Below are 18,034 nucleotides of genomic sequence, written 5' to 3'. Positions count from 1 at the left end.
AGCGCACGAGCCCTCGTGCAAAGGTCCGTGCGAGGTTGTCAGCCCTCGTGAGAGGGTCCGTGTGAACCCTCGTGCAAGGTGCGAGCCCCCGTGCAAGGGCCCGTGCAAGCCCTCGTGCGAAGAGTGCGAGCCCTCGTGCGAGGGCCCGTGTGAGCCCTCGTGTGAGGGCCTGTGCGAGCCCTTGTGCGAGGGTCTGTGCGAGCCCTCGTGCGAGGTGTGCAAGCCCTCGTGTGAGGGTCCATGCGAGCCCTCGTGCGAGGGCCTGTGGAAGGGCATGAGCCCTCGTGCAAAGGTCCGTGCAAACCCTTGTGCAAGGGCCTGTGTGAGCCCTCGTGCGAGGGCCCGTGCGAGGGCGCGAGCCCTCGTGCAGAGTCCGTGCGAGCCCTCGTGCGAAGGTCTGTGCAAAGGGCGTAAGTCCTCGTGCGAGGGCCTGCATGAGCCCTCGTGCAAAGGTCCGTGCAAGCCCTTGTGCAAGGGCCTGTGTGAGCCCTCGTGCGAGGGCGCGAGCCCTCGTGCAGAGGTCCGTGCGAGCCCTTGTGCGAGGGTCCGTGCGAGCCCTCGTGAGAGCCCTCGTGCGAGGCCCCAGCCAGGCCGCACGCGACGGTCCACGCCAACCCCGGGTGACGCCTGGGCGACACCGAGCCCCGGCCCCGGCCCCGGCCCCAGGCCCGACCCTGGCCCGGGCCCCGGCCGCGTCCAGGCCGCCGCAGGCCTCGCCCCCGCCCCCACGGGCCTCCCCGCGCAGGCTCCGCCCCTTCCGCGTTGTCCCGCCCCCGCCTCCCGCCGGCGGCCAATGAGCGCCCTGCGCGGCGAGGCGCGCGGGTCACGTGGCCGCGGCGCGGCGCGCAGTGACGTTCCGGGCGCGCGGCAGCTCGCGCGCGGCGCCCCCTGCCCACGCGCTGCCGGTACGCGGCGGGGGGGGGGGGGGGGAAGGTGCGAGGGGCGGGGCCAGCGCCGCAGGGGGGCGGGGCCAGGCGGGGCGTCACTCGGCGCGGGGAGGCTCCTGCGGGGGGGGGAGGGAGGGGGGGGGGGGGTAGAAAGTCACGTGCGGGGGCGTGGCCGAGCGGAGGTGAGTGATGTCACGGTGCAGGTGGGCGGGGGCGTGGCCAGAGTGGGCGTGGCCGTGGCGGGGGTGTGGCCTGTCAGAGCCCGGCGTGGGGTGGGGGGGGGGGGGGAGTTGCTTTTGGGAAGGGCCAGTGGGTGTAGGGGGACCTCGGGGATCAGGGTGGGGAGGGGGGGGCACCGGGATCCTGAGAGGGTCACGGGGGTCGAGGGGGCGTTACCGGGGAGGGTCACGAGGGGCTGGATTTGGGGGCAAAGGGTGGGGTCCCGGCGGGGCCTTTGGGGACTGGTGGGGCCACTAAGGGGAGCAGGGGGGCACTATGGGGGCCCTAAGGCTGGGGTTCATCATGGGGACAGGGTGACCCCTAAGGAGAAGGTGGCCACGTTGTGGGGGGGGGGGTTAGGGGAAGGGGTGACCGTGGGGAGAAGGTGACCCTCAGGATAAGGTGGCCATGTGGCCGGGGTGACCACCAGGATGAGGTGACCCTCCCCAAGGACACCTAAGGACAAGGAGGGTCACAGGAATGTGGTGACCACAAAGACAAGGTGGCCGTGAAGATGAGGTGGCCCGAGGATGAGGTGAACCAAGGTAGTCGCAGAGACAGGGTGACCCTCAGGACAAGGTAGCCCCTGGAGGTGGGGTGACCACAAGGATGAGGTGGCCACGGGAACAGAGTCACCATGAGGATAAGGTGACCTTCAGAAAAAGGTGGCCACGGGGACGGAGTGACCATGGGGACAAGGTGGCAATGGGGATGGGGTGACCACAAGAACAAGGTGGCCACGGAGATGAGGTCCCCAGAGTGACCATGGGGACAAGGTGGCAATGGGGATGGGGTGACCACAAGAACAAGGTGGCCATGGAGACGAGCTGACTACAAGGACAAGGTGATCACAGCGGGGTGGGATGACCCTAACAGCAAGGAGACCCCGGGGCTGAGGTGGCCTTTTGACCACAGTGGGAGAGGTGGCCGCTGGCTGTGGGGACACAGTGGTCTAGTGGCCCTGGGAAGCCGCTGGCCCATCCTTGAGCTCTCCCTTTCACCACAGGGACTTGCTGCCACGTCGAGAGCACAAGGACGTGACCCTGCAGTGTCCCCAGCATCCCTGTCCCCTGGCATCGAGTGTCCACCGTCGTGTCTCCCGGCGTGGAGCACCCCGCAGGGTTGAGTGTTCCCTGGCATCGAGTGATCCTGTGGTGTCCCCTGGTGTCATCATCCCCTGGCAGCAGGTGACACCCCTCCATAGTGTCCTCCAGTGCGGAATGTCACCTAGTGTCAATCGTCCCCTGGCACCAAGCGTCCCCCCAGATCACGTGTCTGCTGGTGTCAAGCATCTCCTGCAGTGTCCCTAGCGTCAAGTGTCCCCTGTCCCTAGCATCAAGCATCCCTTGGTGTCTTCTGGCATTAAGTGTCCCCCATGGTGTCCCTAGAGTTGAGCATCCCCCGATGTCCCCCGGCGTTTCCTGACATCTACTAGAGTCAACTGTCCGCCAGGGTGTTCCCAACACTTGAGTATCCCTCAAGCTCCCCTGGCATCGAGTGTCCCCCGTGGTGTCCCCAAGCATCAAGTGTCCCCCGTAGTGTCCTCGGCATCGAGGGTCCCCCAACATCCCTAGCATCCAACATCCCTGCGGTGTCCCCAAGCATCCAGTGTCCCCCGTGGTGTCCTCGGCGTTGAGTGTCCCCCAACGTCCCCTAGCACTGAGCGTCCCCCGTGGTGTCCCCAAGCATCAAGTATCCCCTGTGGTGTCCTCGGCGTTGAGCGTCCCCCAACATCCCCTAGCACTGAGCGTCCCCCGTGGTGTCCCCAAGCGTCAAGTGTCCCCCGTGGTGTCCTCAACATCGAGTGTCCCCAGCCGCCGTCCCCACATCCGCCCCCATCAGCCCTCCATAACCCCAATTCTCCGGCCGCGTCCGGCTCCAGGTGTCACCGCTCCGGAGCTTCGAAACCTGCGTGACGCCGGCAGAGGACACGTCATCCCCGGGGCCAACCCACCCCGCCGACAACCTCCTCGGCCTCTCCTTAGGCTTTTTCCCATGCCCCGGAGCGGGGGAGGCGGGAGGGGGGGGGGCGGACACCAGCGTGGAAACAGGTTTTCCGAGTCGGGAAGGCCGCGTGCGTCCCGGTGCGCCGCGGGGAATTTCGGGAACGCCGAGCAGAGGTCGCCTCGCCGCCTCGGCTTATTAATTATTAATCCTTCCTCCTAGCGAGCAGGCACCATCCGGCGGCGTTTTTCCCTCAAAACCTGGAGGTGTTTTCCCATCACCGGCATCTGGGAGGGGTTTTTTGTTTTTTTTTTTTTTTCCTCCTTTTCCCCGTTTTTATTTTGCTTTTTTTTGTTTGGTTTTTTAAAGCCCGGCGTTCCCCCATGGATGCCCTGGGTGGATTCGCCTGCGCTTGCGCCGGGCTCGTGCTGCTGCTGCTGCTCGTGGTCGCTCATCGCTTGGGGCTCCTCTACCAGCTGCGGCATAAGGTAGGACGGCGTGATGGGGGTTTTTTTTTTTGGGGGGGGGGGGGGGGGGGGAAAGCACGTTTTGGGCCAATTTGGACTTTTTGGTTCCTCGGTCTCCAAGGTGGATCCCAAAAGCGGCCGGCACGGGGGCGAGTTGGTGGCGGAGGTGCTGAAGGCCCACGGCGTACGCTTCCTCTTCGCCTTGGCCGGTGGCCACGTGTCCCCCGTGCTGGTGGCCTGCGAGAAGCTGGGCCTGCGGGTGGTGGACACCCGGCACGAGGCCACCGCCGTCTTCGCCGCCGATGCCGTCGCCCGCCTCTCGGGTGGGTGCGCGGGTGACCGGTGGCACCCGTTGGGGACGGACGTCCGGGCGCCTTGCTCAGCCTCGGTGGCCCCCGTCCTGTGAAATATGCGGGCTGGTGGCCGTGGCCAGATGGGTTTTGGAGCGATTTCCCTGGATTTTTGGTCCTTTTGTCACCTGCTGGGAGTGGGTTGTCCCCAGCGTCACCCTCCAGAAGTCGGTTGTCCCCTTTCATCCGTAGCTGGGTGGGTTTTGGGGTGATTTCCCGGGGTTTGGGGGCCATCTGGGGTGGTCCTGCTACATGGTGGTCATTCAAACTCCATTAAATAGGGGGCTGTCCACAATCAGGTGGGTTTTGGGGGGCTTTCCTTGGTTTTTGGTCCCTTTGTCACCCCGAGGTGACATAGCTGGGTGGGTTTGGGGGGAGTTTCCCAAGTTCTGGGGCCAGTTAGGGTGGTGGTTGCCCAAACCCCATTAAACGAGGAGCGTCCGTCGCCGGGTGCATTTCAGGGCGATTTCCCCGCTTTTCGCCCCCGGGGGATGCCCCGTCCCCACCGCCCACGTCGGTGTCCCCTCAGGTCGCATCGGCGTCGCCATCGTCACCGCCGGCCCCGGCGTCACCAACACGGTGACGGCGGTGAAGAACGCCCAGATGGCCGAGTCGCCCGTGCTGCTCCTCGGCGGGGCGGCCGCCACGCTGCAGCGGGTCAGTTGTGTCCTCAAAACCCCCGGGGACAACTTTGGGGACAGAAAGAGGATGGAAAAACTCTTATTTTCCTGACGGTTTGAGCTAGATTTTTACCTTTTTGGGGAGCTTTTGGGTTTTTTTTGGTTGTTTTTCGGTCCCGTAGGGTCGCGGCGCGCTGCAGGAGATCGACCAACTGTCGCTCTTCAAGACGCTTTGCAAGCGGCGCGTGTCGGTGCGCACCGTGCGGGACATCGTCCCCGCGCTGCGCGAGGCCATCGCCACCGCCCAGTCAGGAACGCCGGGTGAGGGACAACGGCCACGGCGGGGACGCGCGGGACCTTTCCCTGCGGTTCGGCTCCTCTAGGGTGTTCCCCCCCCCCCCCCCCCACGGTTCGGCCGCTTTGGAGCAGTTTTTCCTGCGCTTCGGCTTTTTCGGGGTTGGTTTTGCCACGATTCGGTCGCTTGCAGGATTTTTTCCCTCCACGTTTCAGCCGCTTTGGAGCAGCTTTTCCTGCGGTTCGGCTGCTTCCACGGTTTTTTCCTGCAGTTCAGTGGCTTTGGAGCAGCTTTTCCTGCAGTTCAGCTGTTCCAGGGCAAATTTTCCCGCGGTTCAACTGCTTTGGAGTGTTTTTTCCCGTGGTCCGGCTGTTCTAGGGCGATTTTTCCCACAGTTCAACTGCTTTAAAGTGTTTTTTCCCGTGGTCCGGCTGTTCCAGGGTGATTTTTCCCACAGTTCAGCTGCTTTGGAGTGTTTTTTCCCCTGGTTTGGCTGCTCCAGCGTGGTTTTTCCCGCGGCTCAGCTGCTTTCGAGCGTTTTTTCCCACGGTTCGGCTGCTTTGGAGCATTTTTTCCCACGGTTTGGCTGCTCCAGGGTGATTTTTCCCACAGTTCAGCAAGCAGCATGGAGCGTTTTTTCCCATGGTTCGGCTGCTCCAGGGTGATTTTTCCCATGGTTCGGCTGCTTCGGAGCGTTTTTTCCCGTGGTTCGGCTGCTCCAGGGCAGTTTTTCCCGTGGTTCGGCTGCTTCAGGGCATTTTTTTCCCACAGTTCGGCTGCTCCAGGGTGATTTTTCCTGCGGTTCAGCCGCTTCGGAGCATTTTTTTGCATGGTTCGGCTGCTCCAGGGTGATTTTTCCTGCGGTTCGGCCGCTTTGGAGCATTTTTTTGCATGGTTCGGCTGCTCCAGGGTGATTTTTCCTGTGGTTTGGCTGCTTCAGGACAGTTTTTCACACGGTTCAGCTGCTCCAGGGTGATCTTTCCTGCGGTTCAGCCGCTTCGGAGTGTTTCTTCTCGCAGTTCAGCTCCTCCCAGGGTTTTTATTTTCCCGCAATCCAGCCGTTTCCGGGGGTTTTCCCGCGGTTCGGCTGAACCCGGCCGGTGGCCCAGCAGGTCCCGTCTTCGTGGAGCTGCCCCTGGACGTGCTTTACCCCTTCCACGTGGTGGAGAAAGAGCTGGGGCAGGCAACGGGCCGCGGCGGGCTGCGGCGGAGCATCGTCGACTGGTGAGCGGCGTCACCGGCTGCGTCACCGCGATGCCACTGCCGCCGTGACACCGGTGCTTCCTCGCAGGTACCTGCGCAATTACGTCCGCAACCTCTTTGCCGGCGCCTGGGAACCCCGGGACATGACGCCGCTGCCCGTGCGGGTGCCGTTGGCCACCGCGGAGCAGGTGAGCGTCGCCGTGGCTGTCCCCGCCGTGCCGCCGTCCCTGCCGCCGCGTTCCCCCGGCGGGGCTGACGGCGCCGGGGCGGGTGCAGGTGCAGCAGGTTGCCGAGCTGGTGAGCCGGGCCGCGAAGCCGCTGGTGCTGCTGGGCAGCCAGGCCACGCTGCCACCGACCCCCGTTGAGGAGCTGAGGTGAGCGGCCGCGGGCGCCCGGCCTCCTCTTCCTCGCTGCCGCGTGCCCGTGGCCGGGGCGCTGCGAGCTGCCGGCAGAACCAGCAACCGTTTTGCAAAAGCAGCGGCTGCAGTTTGCGAAAAGCATCTGAAGTTTGCAAAAACGGTGGCCGCAGCCCGCAAACGTGGTGGTTGCAGGTTGCAAAAACCGACGGTTGCGTTTGCAAAGGCCGGGGCCGCAGTTTGCAAAAAACGGTGGCTGCAGTTTGCAAAAACAAAAAGACAAAAAAAAAAATCACACAAACAAACAGTGGCCGTGGTTTGCAAAAGCAGCGGAGGCAGCTTGCAAAAGCGGCAGCTGCTCTTTCCAGAACTGGTGGTTGCGTTTGCAAAGGCGGCGGCTGCAGTTCGCAAACGCGTTGGCCGCAGTTTGCAAGAGCGGCGGCTGCAACGCGCGGAAGCGGCTGAAGTTTACGAAGCCGGCGGCCGCGGTTTGCCGGACGGGCTGCGGTTTGCGGTTTGCGCCGAGCGCTGCCCGCCGCTGTCGCACCCTTAGGGCTGCCCTGGAGGCGCTGGGATTGCCCTGCTACCTGGGCGGCATGGCACGGGGGCTGCTGGGGAAGGACAGCGCCTTGCACGTCCGCCAGAACCGCCGCGACGCCCTGCGCCAGGCCGACCTCGTCATCCTGGCAGGTACGCGGCGGCGGGTGCGGGTGGGTGGGTGGGTGGGGGAAACGACACCCGCGCGGGCGCCCGCTTTCGCGCCCACCGCCGTCCCCGCGACCCTCTGGCCGCCGCCAGGCACCGTGTGCGACTTCCGCCTCTCCTACGGCCGCGTCCTGAGCCGCCGCAGCGCCGTCGTCGCCGTCAACCGGGACCGGGCGCAGCTGCTGCGAAATTCGGACGTGTTTTGGAAACCTCGGCTCGCCGTGCAAGGTGAAGGGAGCCGATAAACCGGCTGGCGGCGGGCGCCGAGCGCGCCGCGAGCCGCCGCCGATTTGCCCCCACTCCCCGTCCCCGCCGCAGGCGACGCCGCCTCCTTCCTGGTGATGCTTTCGCGGAGCCTCCGGGGTTATTCGTGTCCCCGCGACTGGTTGGCGGGTCTCAAAGAAAGCGACCGGCGTAAGGAGGCGGCCAACAGGTAAAGCGGGAGAAGCGGGGTTGGTGGCGGCGGTGGGGACGCGCCGAGGGTTGAGACACCCCGCGGCGGCGGTGGCGGTGGTGGTGGTGGGGGAACGGCGGCGTCGCCCTCCCCGGCAGGGAGAAGGCGGCCGAGCTGCCGCCGCGGCACCTGAACCCGCTGGCGCTGCTGCACCGCCTGGACGCGCTGCTGCCCGACGACTGCCTGCTGGTGGCCGACGGCGGCGATTTCGTGGCCACTGCCGCCTACGTGGTTCGGCCCCGCCGCCCCCTGGGCTGGCTCGATCCCGGTAAGGGCTGGCGGCGGTTCGCTCCACTTCGGTTTCTCCTCCCGGCCCCGCGGCGCCCACGGGTGCCCGCGGCTTCGGCACGGCCGGTTGCTCTCTCCGCAGGAGCTTTCGGGACTCTGGGTGTCGGCGGAGGGTTCGCGCTCGGCGCCAAGCTCTGCCGGCCCGAGGCCGAGGTGGGTTGGGGAACGGCGGGAGGATGGGGACGGTGACAGGTGATGGTGACGGGTGATGGGTGACGGTGATGTCCGGTAGGTTTGGATCCTCTACGGGGACGGCTCGCTGGGCTACAGCGTTATGGAGTTTGACACCTTCGTGCGGCACAAGGTAAGGGCGAAGCGTGCGTGCGGTGTCACGCCGGGCTGTGCTGCAGCGTGCCGGGGTGCTCCGTGGCGTGTGATGCCAAGCCGGGCCATACGATGCCACGCCAGGCCGTGCTGCAGCGTGCCGGGGTGCTCCACGCTGTGCAATACCACGCCGGGCCGTGCTGCAGCGTGCCGGGGTGCTCCGCAGTGTGCAATGCCACGCCGGGCCGTGCTGCAGTGTGCTGGGGTGCTCCATGCTGTGCAATGCCATACCGTGCTGCTCCGTGGCATGCAATGCCATGCCGTGCCATGCCATGCCGGGCTGCGCCACGTTGTGCAATGCCATGTTATGCTGCTCTGTGGTGTGCGATGCCACACCGTGCCACGCTGCACCTCGCCGTGCTGCGCCATGCCATGCCATGCTTTGCCATATGTGCTGCACCACGCCATGCCACGCTGCGTCGTGCTGCATGCTGTTGCACCATGCCACGCCATGCCACGCTGCATCAAGCCACCACTCTGTATTAGGGAAGGGGGGGGACCAAGCCAACGTGGTGGCAAAGAACCGGCCACTGCCACCCTGCGTGGTGGTAAGGGCTCAGCCCCCAGGTTTGGGCCACATCCGTGGGCCACCTCGTGGCTCAGCGCCTCACTCCGCAGACGCCCGTCATCGCGCTGGTGGGCAACGACGCCTGCTGGAGCCAGATCTCCCGCGAGCAGGTGGCTCTGCTGGGCAGCAATGTGGCCTGTGGCCTTGAATACACGGGTGAGCCACGTGTGGCGGCACCATTTCCTCCCCTCCACGCCGTGGGCCCGAACTCGGCCCCAGAATGCGGCGTGGGGCTGAGCCGAGCCGTCCCCACAGATTACCACGCCGTGGCGGAGGGCCTGGGCGCCAAAGGCTTCGTGGTGGGCAGCGATGACGGCGAGGGGCTGGACGCGGTGCTGCGCGCCGCCCAGGCCACGTGCCGCCAGGGCCGGGCCGTCCTCATCAACGCGCTCATCGGCAAGAGCGACTTCCGTCAGGGCTCCATCTCGGTGTGAGGCCACGCGTGGCACTGCCAGCCTTCAACGCCACCGCACTGATGCGTCCCCCCTGTCCCTACCTCAGCGTGACGACGTGGAAGATCCTGGCAGAGCCGCTGGGCTCAGTGCCACCGGCCACGCCGAAGCGCCACGACCCCATGGCCAGACACTCGGGGATAGGACAGCCACCGTCGTGGCACGTAACCCTACAGTGGCTTCGTTCCCATCCCTTCCCCCCATCCTAATAAATCAACCCCATCTGATATGTGGTTGTGGCCACGGCGTCACCTCCGTGCATGGTCCCCGGGGCATGCGTGAGTGCAGCTTGTGTCCTTTATTGCTGGTGACGGCGGTGGGGCCCCGGGGCCATCCTCATGTGGGTGGCAGCCACGCAAGGTGGTCGGGGTAGGACCGTGGCGGCAAAGCTCGAGTAATAAATAACAGCTCCCGTGCCGTGGGACGGGGACAGGCACTTGGTGGCAGAGTTTGGCCGTGAAAAGCCACCCCTGTGAGACCACAGGGTGGGGGGGGGGGGCCACGTTTGCAGCCGGGCCCTCCTCAAATGGGGGCAAAGGCTGCGGGATTTGGTCCGAAAGGTTCGGCCGTGGCCGTGGCTCACAGACATACGTTGATGGGCTTGGCCAGCTCCCGCTCCAGGTCGAGGATGAGGGCGTCAAAGTCCTTGAGGTTGAGCCGGGGGCTGAAGGGCGCCTCGTCCTCCAAGTCGGCCACAAAGACCGTCGTGGCCGTGGCCGTGGCCGCGGTCGGCAGCACCTCCTGGCCGCAGATGCTCCAGTCACCGGCGTAGCGGTTGCTGGGGGGGCTCTCGGGACCCCGGGGACGGTGGCGGGCCCACCACCGGCCGCTCAGGCGCAGCTAGGCCACGTTGGGGACACGGACAGCCGGGCTGGGGGGTTGGTGATCCTGTTGGGGGGCTGCGGAGGGTGGAAAAAATAGGAAGTTTAAGCCACAGACCCACTGCCAAAGCTGGGGGGCAGCCACGTGGGGCTGGGGGCCACGGATCGGATGATGAAAATGGAGGGGCCGCCATGTGGGGCTGTGGAGGGCGGCAGAAACGAGGGAGAAGATTGTTTTTTTGTTAGATATGGGGGAGCCACGGGAAGCCACAAGTGGCTGGGGGGGCAGGCAAAAATGGGGCAGAAATAGCCTTTCTAGTAGAAATGGGGGAGTCACAACGCAGTAGCCCACAGATGACCTCGTGGCCCATTTTTTTCCCAAATCCCAAGAGGGATCCTGGGCTGGGAGCAAAACAGCACCGTGCAGACCCCCCCCCAAACACACTGTGGTGGCCTGCCGTGGCCCGTGGCCACCCCGCTCACCCGGCCAGGCCTGCAGCAGGTAGTGTAGCACCTCAAGGTGCCTCTTGAAGTCGACGGTGCCGGCGGAGCGCTGGGCGCAGGGCGATCCCGGCTCGTGGCTGCGGCCGAGCAGGACGGCCCGAAGCACACGGCGATGTTCTGCGGGTTCATGCGGTTGAAACCGTGGAAGGAGGCCACGAGGCTCAGGTGGTCCAGGAGACGCGTCAGCGTGGCCTGCCGACGGGGCGGGCGTCAGCCAAGGAGCGCCCGGATGCCGGGGTCCGGTCCCCGGAAAAAGGGTGCTCGGTGAAACGAGGTGCCCACGGGACACACCGTGATTCACCCATGAAATGAGGTGCCCACGGGACACGCCGTGATTCACCCACCACGGACTGTGGGCGGTGACACGGGAGGGACAATGTCCCGAGACTGAGATGGACTCCCTGGCTCTCCCCGTGGAAAGCACCCACCTCCTGGATGCTGCCACCACCTTTCTGGTGCTATCCACCTCCTGGGTGTTGGCACCCATCTTCTCAGCACCAGCACCCACTTTCTTGCCACCAGCACCCACCTTTTTGGTGCTGTCACCCACCTCCTCAGCACCAGCACCCACCTCGGCACCACCACCCACCTCCTTAATACAAGTCACCCACCTCCTCAGCAGCAGCACCCACCTCCTTGGTGCTGTCTCCCACTTCCTTGGTGCCATCACCCACCTTAGCACCAGCATCCACCTTGACACCAGCACCCACCTCCTCAACGCGACCACCCACTTCTGCAACAGCACTCGCCTCCTCAGCACCCACATCCACCTCCTTACCTCTGTCACCCACTTCCTCCACACCCTGCTCCTCGCCACCAGCACCCACCTTCTCGGCGTCGGGCAGGCAGTCGAGCAGGGAGACGGCGTCCTGCCGGCCCGGAAGCACGCCGGGTGCCCGGGCACCCATGGCCTCCAGCACCACGCGGTAGAGCGTGGGCGTGATGAGCGGCGTGGGCAGCTCCCGCAGGTAATCCTTGAGGATGCCTGCGGGCGAGCGGCCGTCGCATCAATACGCCCGGGGGTGCCCCCCCCCACTCCACCCCCTCCCCTGCCTCCAGCACCCCACCGCTCACCCGTCACCACGTTGATGTCGGGGTAGAGGTGCTCCGAGAGCGTCACGGCGCCGCTGTCCCGCTCGAAGGCGTCGCGCAGCTCCTTCTTGACGGCGGCCGAGCCGCACAGCCGGTACAGACCCCACCACCTGGGCGCGAGGTGGGCGGTGGCATCACCGACGGCGCCATCGTCCCCGAGGGAGCACCCCGCGGTGCCGCCACCCACCTTGAGCCCCCGCTTCTCTATCTCGGCCAGGCACTTCTGCATGAGCAGCGGCACCTTGGCGGCCGCCTGCTCCCTCTCCACCAGCCGCCGCAGCTCCACGCCGAAAACCCGCGGCTCCCGCTCGCCGCCGGCCCGCCGCTCCGCCAGGGTGACTTTGCAGAAGAGGACGCCGCCGGGTCGCAGCCGCAGGGCCAACCGCCGCGCCTGGGCACCTGCGGGTGCAAAACGCTGCCGTGAGCAGCACCCGGGGAGCGGGGCGGGGAGGGGCGCACCCACGTGCCCGCCGTCACCCGTCTCCCCGCTCACCTGCAAAAATGTGCGGCAGCCCAACGGTGCCGTGGCAGCAGAGGCGGTTGCGGCCGGCGGCCGGGTCCCAGGAGAAGAGGAGCACCCTAAGGTGCTGAGCGCCCTCCAGCTCCAGGTTGAAGGTGTGGTTGAGGCTGAGGAAAGACGCTTTGCAGGGCAGCGGCGCCGTGCGGCCTCGCTTGACCCCGTCCACCTGCAGCACGCAAAACACCTCGCGGGCGCCCACCTGGAGGTCCCGCACGCCGCGGAGGTGCACGCTCAGCAGCCCCGAAACTGGCTGGCCGCACCGCGGCGGCTCTTCGTCGTCACCGTAGGGCTGGAAAGCACCGACGTCCAGGCCGCCCTCCTCTTCCTCGGGCTCGGCCGGGTGCTCCGGGGAGTCGCCGTCGCTCAGGTAGCCGCCCTTGGTGGCCGCTTTGGCGCGGGGCAGCGAGGCCACGCTGCTGTCCAAGTGGTAGCGGCTAATGACGTTGCTGGACTCCTTGCCGGAGGGCGAGGCGAGGCCGGAGCCTTCGGCCTCGGGACCGCGGGCCCGGGGGCTGCGCAGGCTCAGCTTCCGCCGCAGCTCGGGCAGCTTCTTCATCTTCAGGGAGAGGCGGCGCACGGTGCCCGGCGACTTGGCCTTGCCCAGCGAGCGGCTCTTCTTGGAGGCGCCGGGGCTGGAGGGGGGCGACGGAGGCCCCGGCCCCACGCAGGAGAGCGGCACCTTCCCTGGTGGGGGGGGGGGGGAGAAGAGGGTGAGTGGGTGCTGGGTGCCCCATGGCGGGATGGGGTGCAGCACAGGAAACTGCTGGGGGTGGGCACAGGGACTGGGGGGTCTGGGGGACGTTGGCCTGGGGGATGAGGGGGGGATATGGACTGGGGGAGTCTGGGGGGACAAGCTGGGGACACTAGCCCAGGCGATGGGGACTTCGGGGTCTGGGGGATGCTGGTCTAGGGGATGGGGCGGGGACAGGGGAATCCAGGTGACACTGTCCTGGGGCGGTGAGGGACAGAGATGATGAGGTGACATTGCTCTTGGGGGTGGGACAAGGGCAGTGGGGTCTGGGTGACACTATGCCAGGGACAAGGAAGGGACAGAGACTTCAGGGTGCAGCAGACAGGGACGGGACAGGGGGGCCTGGGGGGACACTATCCTTGGGGATAAGGAAGGGACGGGGACAGTGGGGTCCAAGGGACACTGTCCTGGGGGACGAGGAAGGGACAAGGCCCTCAGGGTGCAGCACGTGGGGGTGGGACAAGGACAGCGGCACCCTGGGGACACTGTCCTAAGGGATGGGACCGATGAGGTGCAGCTGATGGGGACAGGACAGGGGACAGTGAGGCCAAGGGGACGCCGCCCTCAGGGTTTTGGACTGCAGGGTGCAGCACCCGGGGACACGACAGGGACAAGGGGACGTCCGGTGACGTGCCCAGGCCACAAGCCCTGCGGGGGACACCTGCCCGCCACCGTCCCCCAACCCACCGCCCCTCACCGCAAACGGGGGCTCCCGCTGGGACCCGGCTCCTCTCCTCGGCTGCCGGTGGGCGCCCGCGGTGGGTCTTGGGTGCTCTCTGGGGGTGCCGGGTCCCCGCCGGGTGCCCGCGGCGGGTCCCGGGCGCCCCGGGGTCGCGGCTCGTCCTCGTCCTCGGGGATGGGGTTGTACCCAAATCTCGCCGCCCCGCCGCCTCGTCGCCCGCCAGCACCCAACGCCGGCTGCTGGGCTCCCAGGCTCTGCAAATAGGCGCCGGCGCCAGGGCTTTTGCCGGGGCCGCCGGCCGCTTCCTCGGAGGGCGGCGCGTCTTCGTCGTCGTCATCGTCCTCCTCCTCGTCCTCGGCGGCCGGCGGCCTCTTGGCGCCGGGCTCCTCGCGGGCGCCGCAGGAGAAAGGGGGCCCAATTCTGCCTGCGGGGCGGCTCGGGCACGGCGGCGGGGCTCGCCGGGGGGTGCTCTGCGGGAAGGGTGCCACGGAGCCAGGTGGGCACGGGGCGAGACCCGGCGGTGTGGCGTCCCCCCCCCCCCCTTCAAGTGCAGGGACGTCCCGCCGGGGCACCCGCCCGCGGCAGCCACCGGAGACGTGGCCGCTCGGTGCGGGGCAGGCCGCGGGCGACGCTCCGACCGGGGACAGGGACGGCGCATGTCCCCCCCCCCCCCCCCCGGCACCCACCTAGTACGCACGTGCACCCCGGACCCCCCCCCCCATCCCCAGCACCCATCCCGATTGCACGCCCCCAAATCCCTGCACCACCACCCCCCCCAGCTCGGACACCCATCCCAGACCCCAATCCTTGGAGAAACCCCCTTGCCCCAGACCCCCCACCCTTGGTGACCCTCTCCCCAGCTCAGACCCCCACCCTTGAGGAGTCCCCAGGGGCAGAGGGACCTAGAAGGGAATGGGGGGGGTCAAGAGGGACCCCTGGGGCGGGTTCCTGAGCTGGGGGGGGTCCCCAAGGGTCTCTCCAGGGGGGTGAAGCCTGAGTTGCGGGGTGCCAGGGAGACCTTGGGGTGGGGTTCCTGCATTGGGGGGGGGGGCTCAAAGGGATCCCAGGGGTCTCTTTAGAGGGGGTCTTGTGCTGAGGGGACCCCAGGAACCCCTCGGGGGTCCCCCAGTGGAGTCTCTTGGGGGAGGGGGGGTGAGTTGGAGGGTGCTGGGGGTCCCTGGGGTCTCTCTCGGGGGGGGGGAATGTTGAGTCAGGGGGGTCCCTAGGGCTCTCTCCCAGGTGAAGCTGGGGTGACTGGGGGGGGGACCCTGGGGGGGCTCCAAGGGGGGGGATCCTGAAGTGGAGGGTTCCCCGGGGGCCCTTTGGGGGGGGGGCTTGAGGCAGGGGGTCCTCAGGGGGAACCAGGGGGAGGGTCCTGAGGCAGGGTGTTCTCACAGTTTTTTTGGGGGGAGGGGGGGTGTCCCTGAGGCGAGGGGTCCGGGGGGGCTCTTCGGGGGGGGGTGTCCTGAGGGAGGGTGTCTTGAGGGGAGAGTCCTTGATGAGGGGGTCCTGAAGCAGGGATGGGTCTCCGGGGGGGGGGGGGGTCCTGAGGTGGGCAGGTCCCCGGGGGGGGGTCTTGAGGCAGGGAGGGGATCCCAGGGTTCTCCGAGGGGTGTCCTGAGGTGGGGGGGACTCAGGGGTCCCCGGGGGGGGGTCCTGAGGCTGGGAGGGGTCCCCGGAGGGGGTGTCCTGAGGTGGGGGGGACCCAGGGGTCCCCGGGGGGGGTCCTGAGGCAGGGAGGGGTCCCCGGAGGGGGTGTCCTGAGGTGGGGGGGACCCAGGGGTCCCCGGGGGGGGGGTCCTGAGGCAGGGAGGGGTTCCCGGGGGGGTTGTCCTGAGGCGGGGGGGACCCAAAGGGTCCCCGGGGGAGTCCTGAGGCAGGGAGGGGTCCCCGGAGGGGGTGTCCTGAGGTGGGGGGGAGCCAGGGGTCCCCGGGGGGGATCCTGAGGCAGGGAGGGGTTCCCGGGGGGGTGTCCTGAGGTGGGGGGGACCCAGGGATCCCCGGGGGGAGTCCTGAGGCTGGGAGGGGTCCCCGGAGGGGGTGTCCTGAGGTGGGGGGACCCAGGGGTCCGGGGGGGGGTCCTGAGGCAGGGAGGGGTCCCCGGAGGGGGTGTCCTGAGGTGGGGGGGACCCAGGGGTCCCCGGGGGGGGGGTCCTGAGGCAGGGAGGGGTTCCCGGGGGGGTGTCCTGAGGTGGGGGGGGACCCAGGGATCCCCGGGGGGAGTCCTGAGGCTGGGAGGGGTCCCCCGGAGGGGGTGTCCTGAGGTGGGGGGGACCCAGGGGTCCCCGGGGGGGGGTCCTGAGGCAGGGAGGGGTCCCCGGAGGGGGTGTCCTGAGGTGGGGGGGAGCCAGGGGTCCCCGGGGGGGGGTCCCTGAGGCAGGGAGGGGTTCCCGGGGGGGTGTCCTGAGGTGGGGGGGAGCCGGGGTCCCCGGGGGGGGCTCCTGAGGCTGGGAGGGGTCCCCGGAGGGGGTGTCCTGAGGCGGGGGGGACCCAAAGGGTCCCCGGGGGAGTCCTGAGGCAGGGAGGGGTTTCCCGGGGGGGGTTGTCCTGAGGTGGGGGGGGAGCCAGGAGTCTCCAGGGGGGTCCTGAGGCAGGGAGGGGTCCCCGGAGATCTCTGGGGGGGGGTGTCCTGAGGCATTGAGGGCTCGGGGGAGGGGGGGGGGGGGGGAGTCCCGGTAGCTCCGTACCCTCGCTCGCCGCCCTCCGGTTTCTTCCCGCGCGGCCGGTCCCTGCCCCGCAGCCGCGAGAAGGTCCGTCGCAGCAGCGGCTCCGCCATGGCCGGCGGCCCCCTCAGCGCGGCCGGAGCCGCCTCAGCGCCGCGGGGCCTGGAGCAGCGACGGCGGCGGCGGCGCCATCCCGCGCCGCCCAGTCCCGCGATGGCGCCGGCAGCGCGGCCCGGGACCCCCCCCGCCGTCCCCCGTCCCCGCCCCGCGGCGGGACCGGCCTCTTCCTGGGACCCCCCCCCCCCCCCCCCTCCCCTCCCCTCCCCTCCCCGCGGCGGGACGGACCGTTCCCGGGACCCCCCCCCCCCCGGAGCGCCCCCCCCCCCCCCCCCGCGGCGGGACGGGCCGTTCCCGGGACCGCTAACTCCCCCCCCGCCGCGCCCGGGACGAGCTGTTCTCGGGACCGCTAACTCCCCCCGCCGCGCCCGGGACGAGCTGTTCTCGGGACCGCGGACTTCCCCCCCCCCCCCCAACACCCGCGGCGGGAGAGGCTGTTCCCAGCACTCTGCCCCCCTCCCCCCGCCGGGACAGGCTGTTCCCGGGACCCCTTCGCGGCGGGACAGGCTGTTCCCAGCACTCTGCTCCCCCCCCCCCCCCCCGCGCGCGGGACAGGCTGTTCGCGGGACTGTGGGCGCCCCCCCCCCCACCGCCGGATCAGGCTGTTCCCACAACCTGGGACGCCCCCCCCCCCCCCCCGCCCCATGCGCCCACCGAGGGGAGCCCGGGGGTATTTGGGGGGGGGGGATCGGGGGGTGGGGTAGAGGGGTATTTGCGGGAAGCTCTGGGGATTTGGGGTCGATCTGGGGGTATTAAAGTAGGGGAGAGAGGCTGGGGGGAGGCCCAACGGGTCATGACATGTCGAGGCGTGACGTGGCGTGATGATGCATGTCGAGGCGTGACGTGGCACGTCGAGGCGTGACGAGGCGTGACGAGGCGTGACAGGACATGTCGAGACGTGGCGTGACGATGCATGTCGAGGTGTGATGTGGCGTGACGAGGCGTGACACGACATGTCGAGGTGTGACGTGGCGTGACGATGCACGTCGAGGCGTGACGTGACATGTCGAGGCGTGACGTGGCATGTCGAGGCGTGACAAGGCGTGATGAGGCGTGAGGGCCCCATGGAGGGGTGGCGCTGGTTTAGGGCTCACTTAACCCTATAGATTAGGTTAGGGCTTGGGCTAGCTTGGGGCTTGCTTAACCCTATAGATTTAGGGCTTGGGCTAGCTTGGGGCTTGCTTAACCCTATAGATTTAGGGTTAGAGGTAGGTGGGCTAGCTTGGGGTTCACTTAACCCTATAGATTTAGGGTTTGGGGCTAGCTTGGGGGCTCACTTAACCCTATAGATTTAGGGTTAGTGCTTAGGCTAGCTTGGGTTCACTTAACCCTATAGATTTAGGGCTTGGGCTAGCTTGGGGCTCACTTAACCCTATAGATTTAGGGCTTGGGCTGGTGTGCTAGCTTGGGGCTCACTTAACCCTATAGATTTAGGGTTAGAGGTAGGTGGGCTAGCTTGGGCTCGCTTAACCCTATAGATTTAGGGCTTGGGCTAGCTTGGGGCTTGCTTAACCCTATAGACTTAGGGTTAGGGCTTGGGCTAGCTTGGGGCTCACTTAACCCTATAGATTTAGGGTTAGAGGTAGGTGGGCTAGCTTGGGGCTCACTTAACCCCTATAGATTTAGGGCTTGGGCTAGCTTGGGGCTCACTTAACCCTATAGATTTAGGGTAGTGCTTAGGCTAGCTTGGGGCTCGCTTAACCCTATAGATTGAGGGTTAGAAGTAGGTGGGCTAGCTTGGGGCTCACTTTA

General features: G+C 67.4%; 2 protein-coding genes across 4 annotated transcripts; one reads left to right on the top strand and one right to left on the bottom strand.

The window, feature by feature from the left end:
• The first annotated feature begins 826 nt into the window (after positions 1 to 826).
• On the top strand, positions 827 to 9,419 carry ILVBL (ilvB acetolactate synthase like). Of its 3 annotated transcripts, none has more exons than XM_062598486.1 (17): positions 827 to 905; positions 2,113 to 2,293; positions 3,420 to 3,538; positions 3,639 to 3,840; positions 4,397 to 4,524; positions 4,670 to 4,808; positions 5,895 to 6,006; positions 6,074 to 6,173; positions 6,262 to 6,359; positions 6,895 to 7,031; positions 7,140 to 7,274; positions 7,365 to 7,479; positions 7,599 to 7,768; positions 7,871 to 7,941; positions 8,021 to 8,092; positions 8,731 to 8,836; positions 8,936 to 9,419. In XM_062598486.1, exons 3-17 carry the CDS (start codon positions 3,434 to 3,436, stop codon positions 9,112 to 9,114), a joined length of 1,869 nt encoding a protein of 622 aa, XP_062454470.1. In that variant the 5' UTR covers positions 827 to 905; positions 2,113 to 2,293; positions 3,420 to 3,433; the 3' UTR covers positions 9,115 to 9,419. The 3 variants fall into 3 exon arrangements, with proteins under 3 accessions (XP_062454470.1, XP_062454472.1, XP_062454471.1); XM_062598488.1 differs by having other exon boundaries at positions 833 to 905; positions 2,113 to 2,227; XM_062598487.1 differs by lacking the exons at positions 827 to 905; positions 2,113 to 2,293 and adding an exon at positions 3,277 to 3,316.
• Positions 9,412 to 16,278, bottom strand: SYDE1 (synapse defective Rho GTPase homolog 1). Its single transcript, XM_062598349.1, has 7 exons — positions 16,190 to 16,278; positions 13,508 to 13,833; positions 12,043 to 12,753; positions 11,532 to 11,948; positions 11,285 to 11,442; positions 10,437 to 10,649; positions 9,412 to 10,031 (listed from the first exon to the last, which is right to left on the bottom strand). The coding sequence occupies exons 1-7, from the start codon at positions 16,276 to 16,278 to the stop codon at positions 9,963 to 9,965; spliced, it is 1,983 nt and encodes a 660-aa protein (XP_062454333.1). The 3' UTR covers positions 9,412 to 9,962.
• Between the last annotated feature and the right edge of the window lie 1,756 nt (positions 16,279 to 18,034).

Source organism: Rhea pennata, chromosome 33 (assembly GCF_028389875.1).
Source record: "Rhea pennata isolate bPtePen1 chromosome 33, bPtePen1.pri, whole genome shotgun sequence".
NCBI lineage: Eukaryota > Metazoa > Chordata > Aves > Rheiformes > Rheidae > Rhea > Rhea pennata.
Note: the sequence above shows the minus strand (reverse complement) of the source record. Positions and strands in the feature narration are given on the sequence as shown.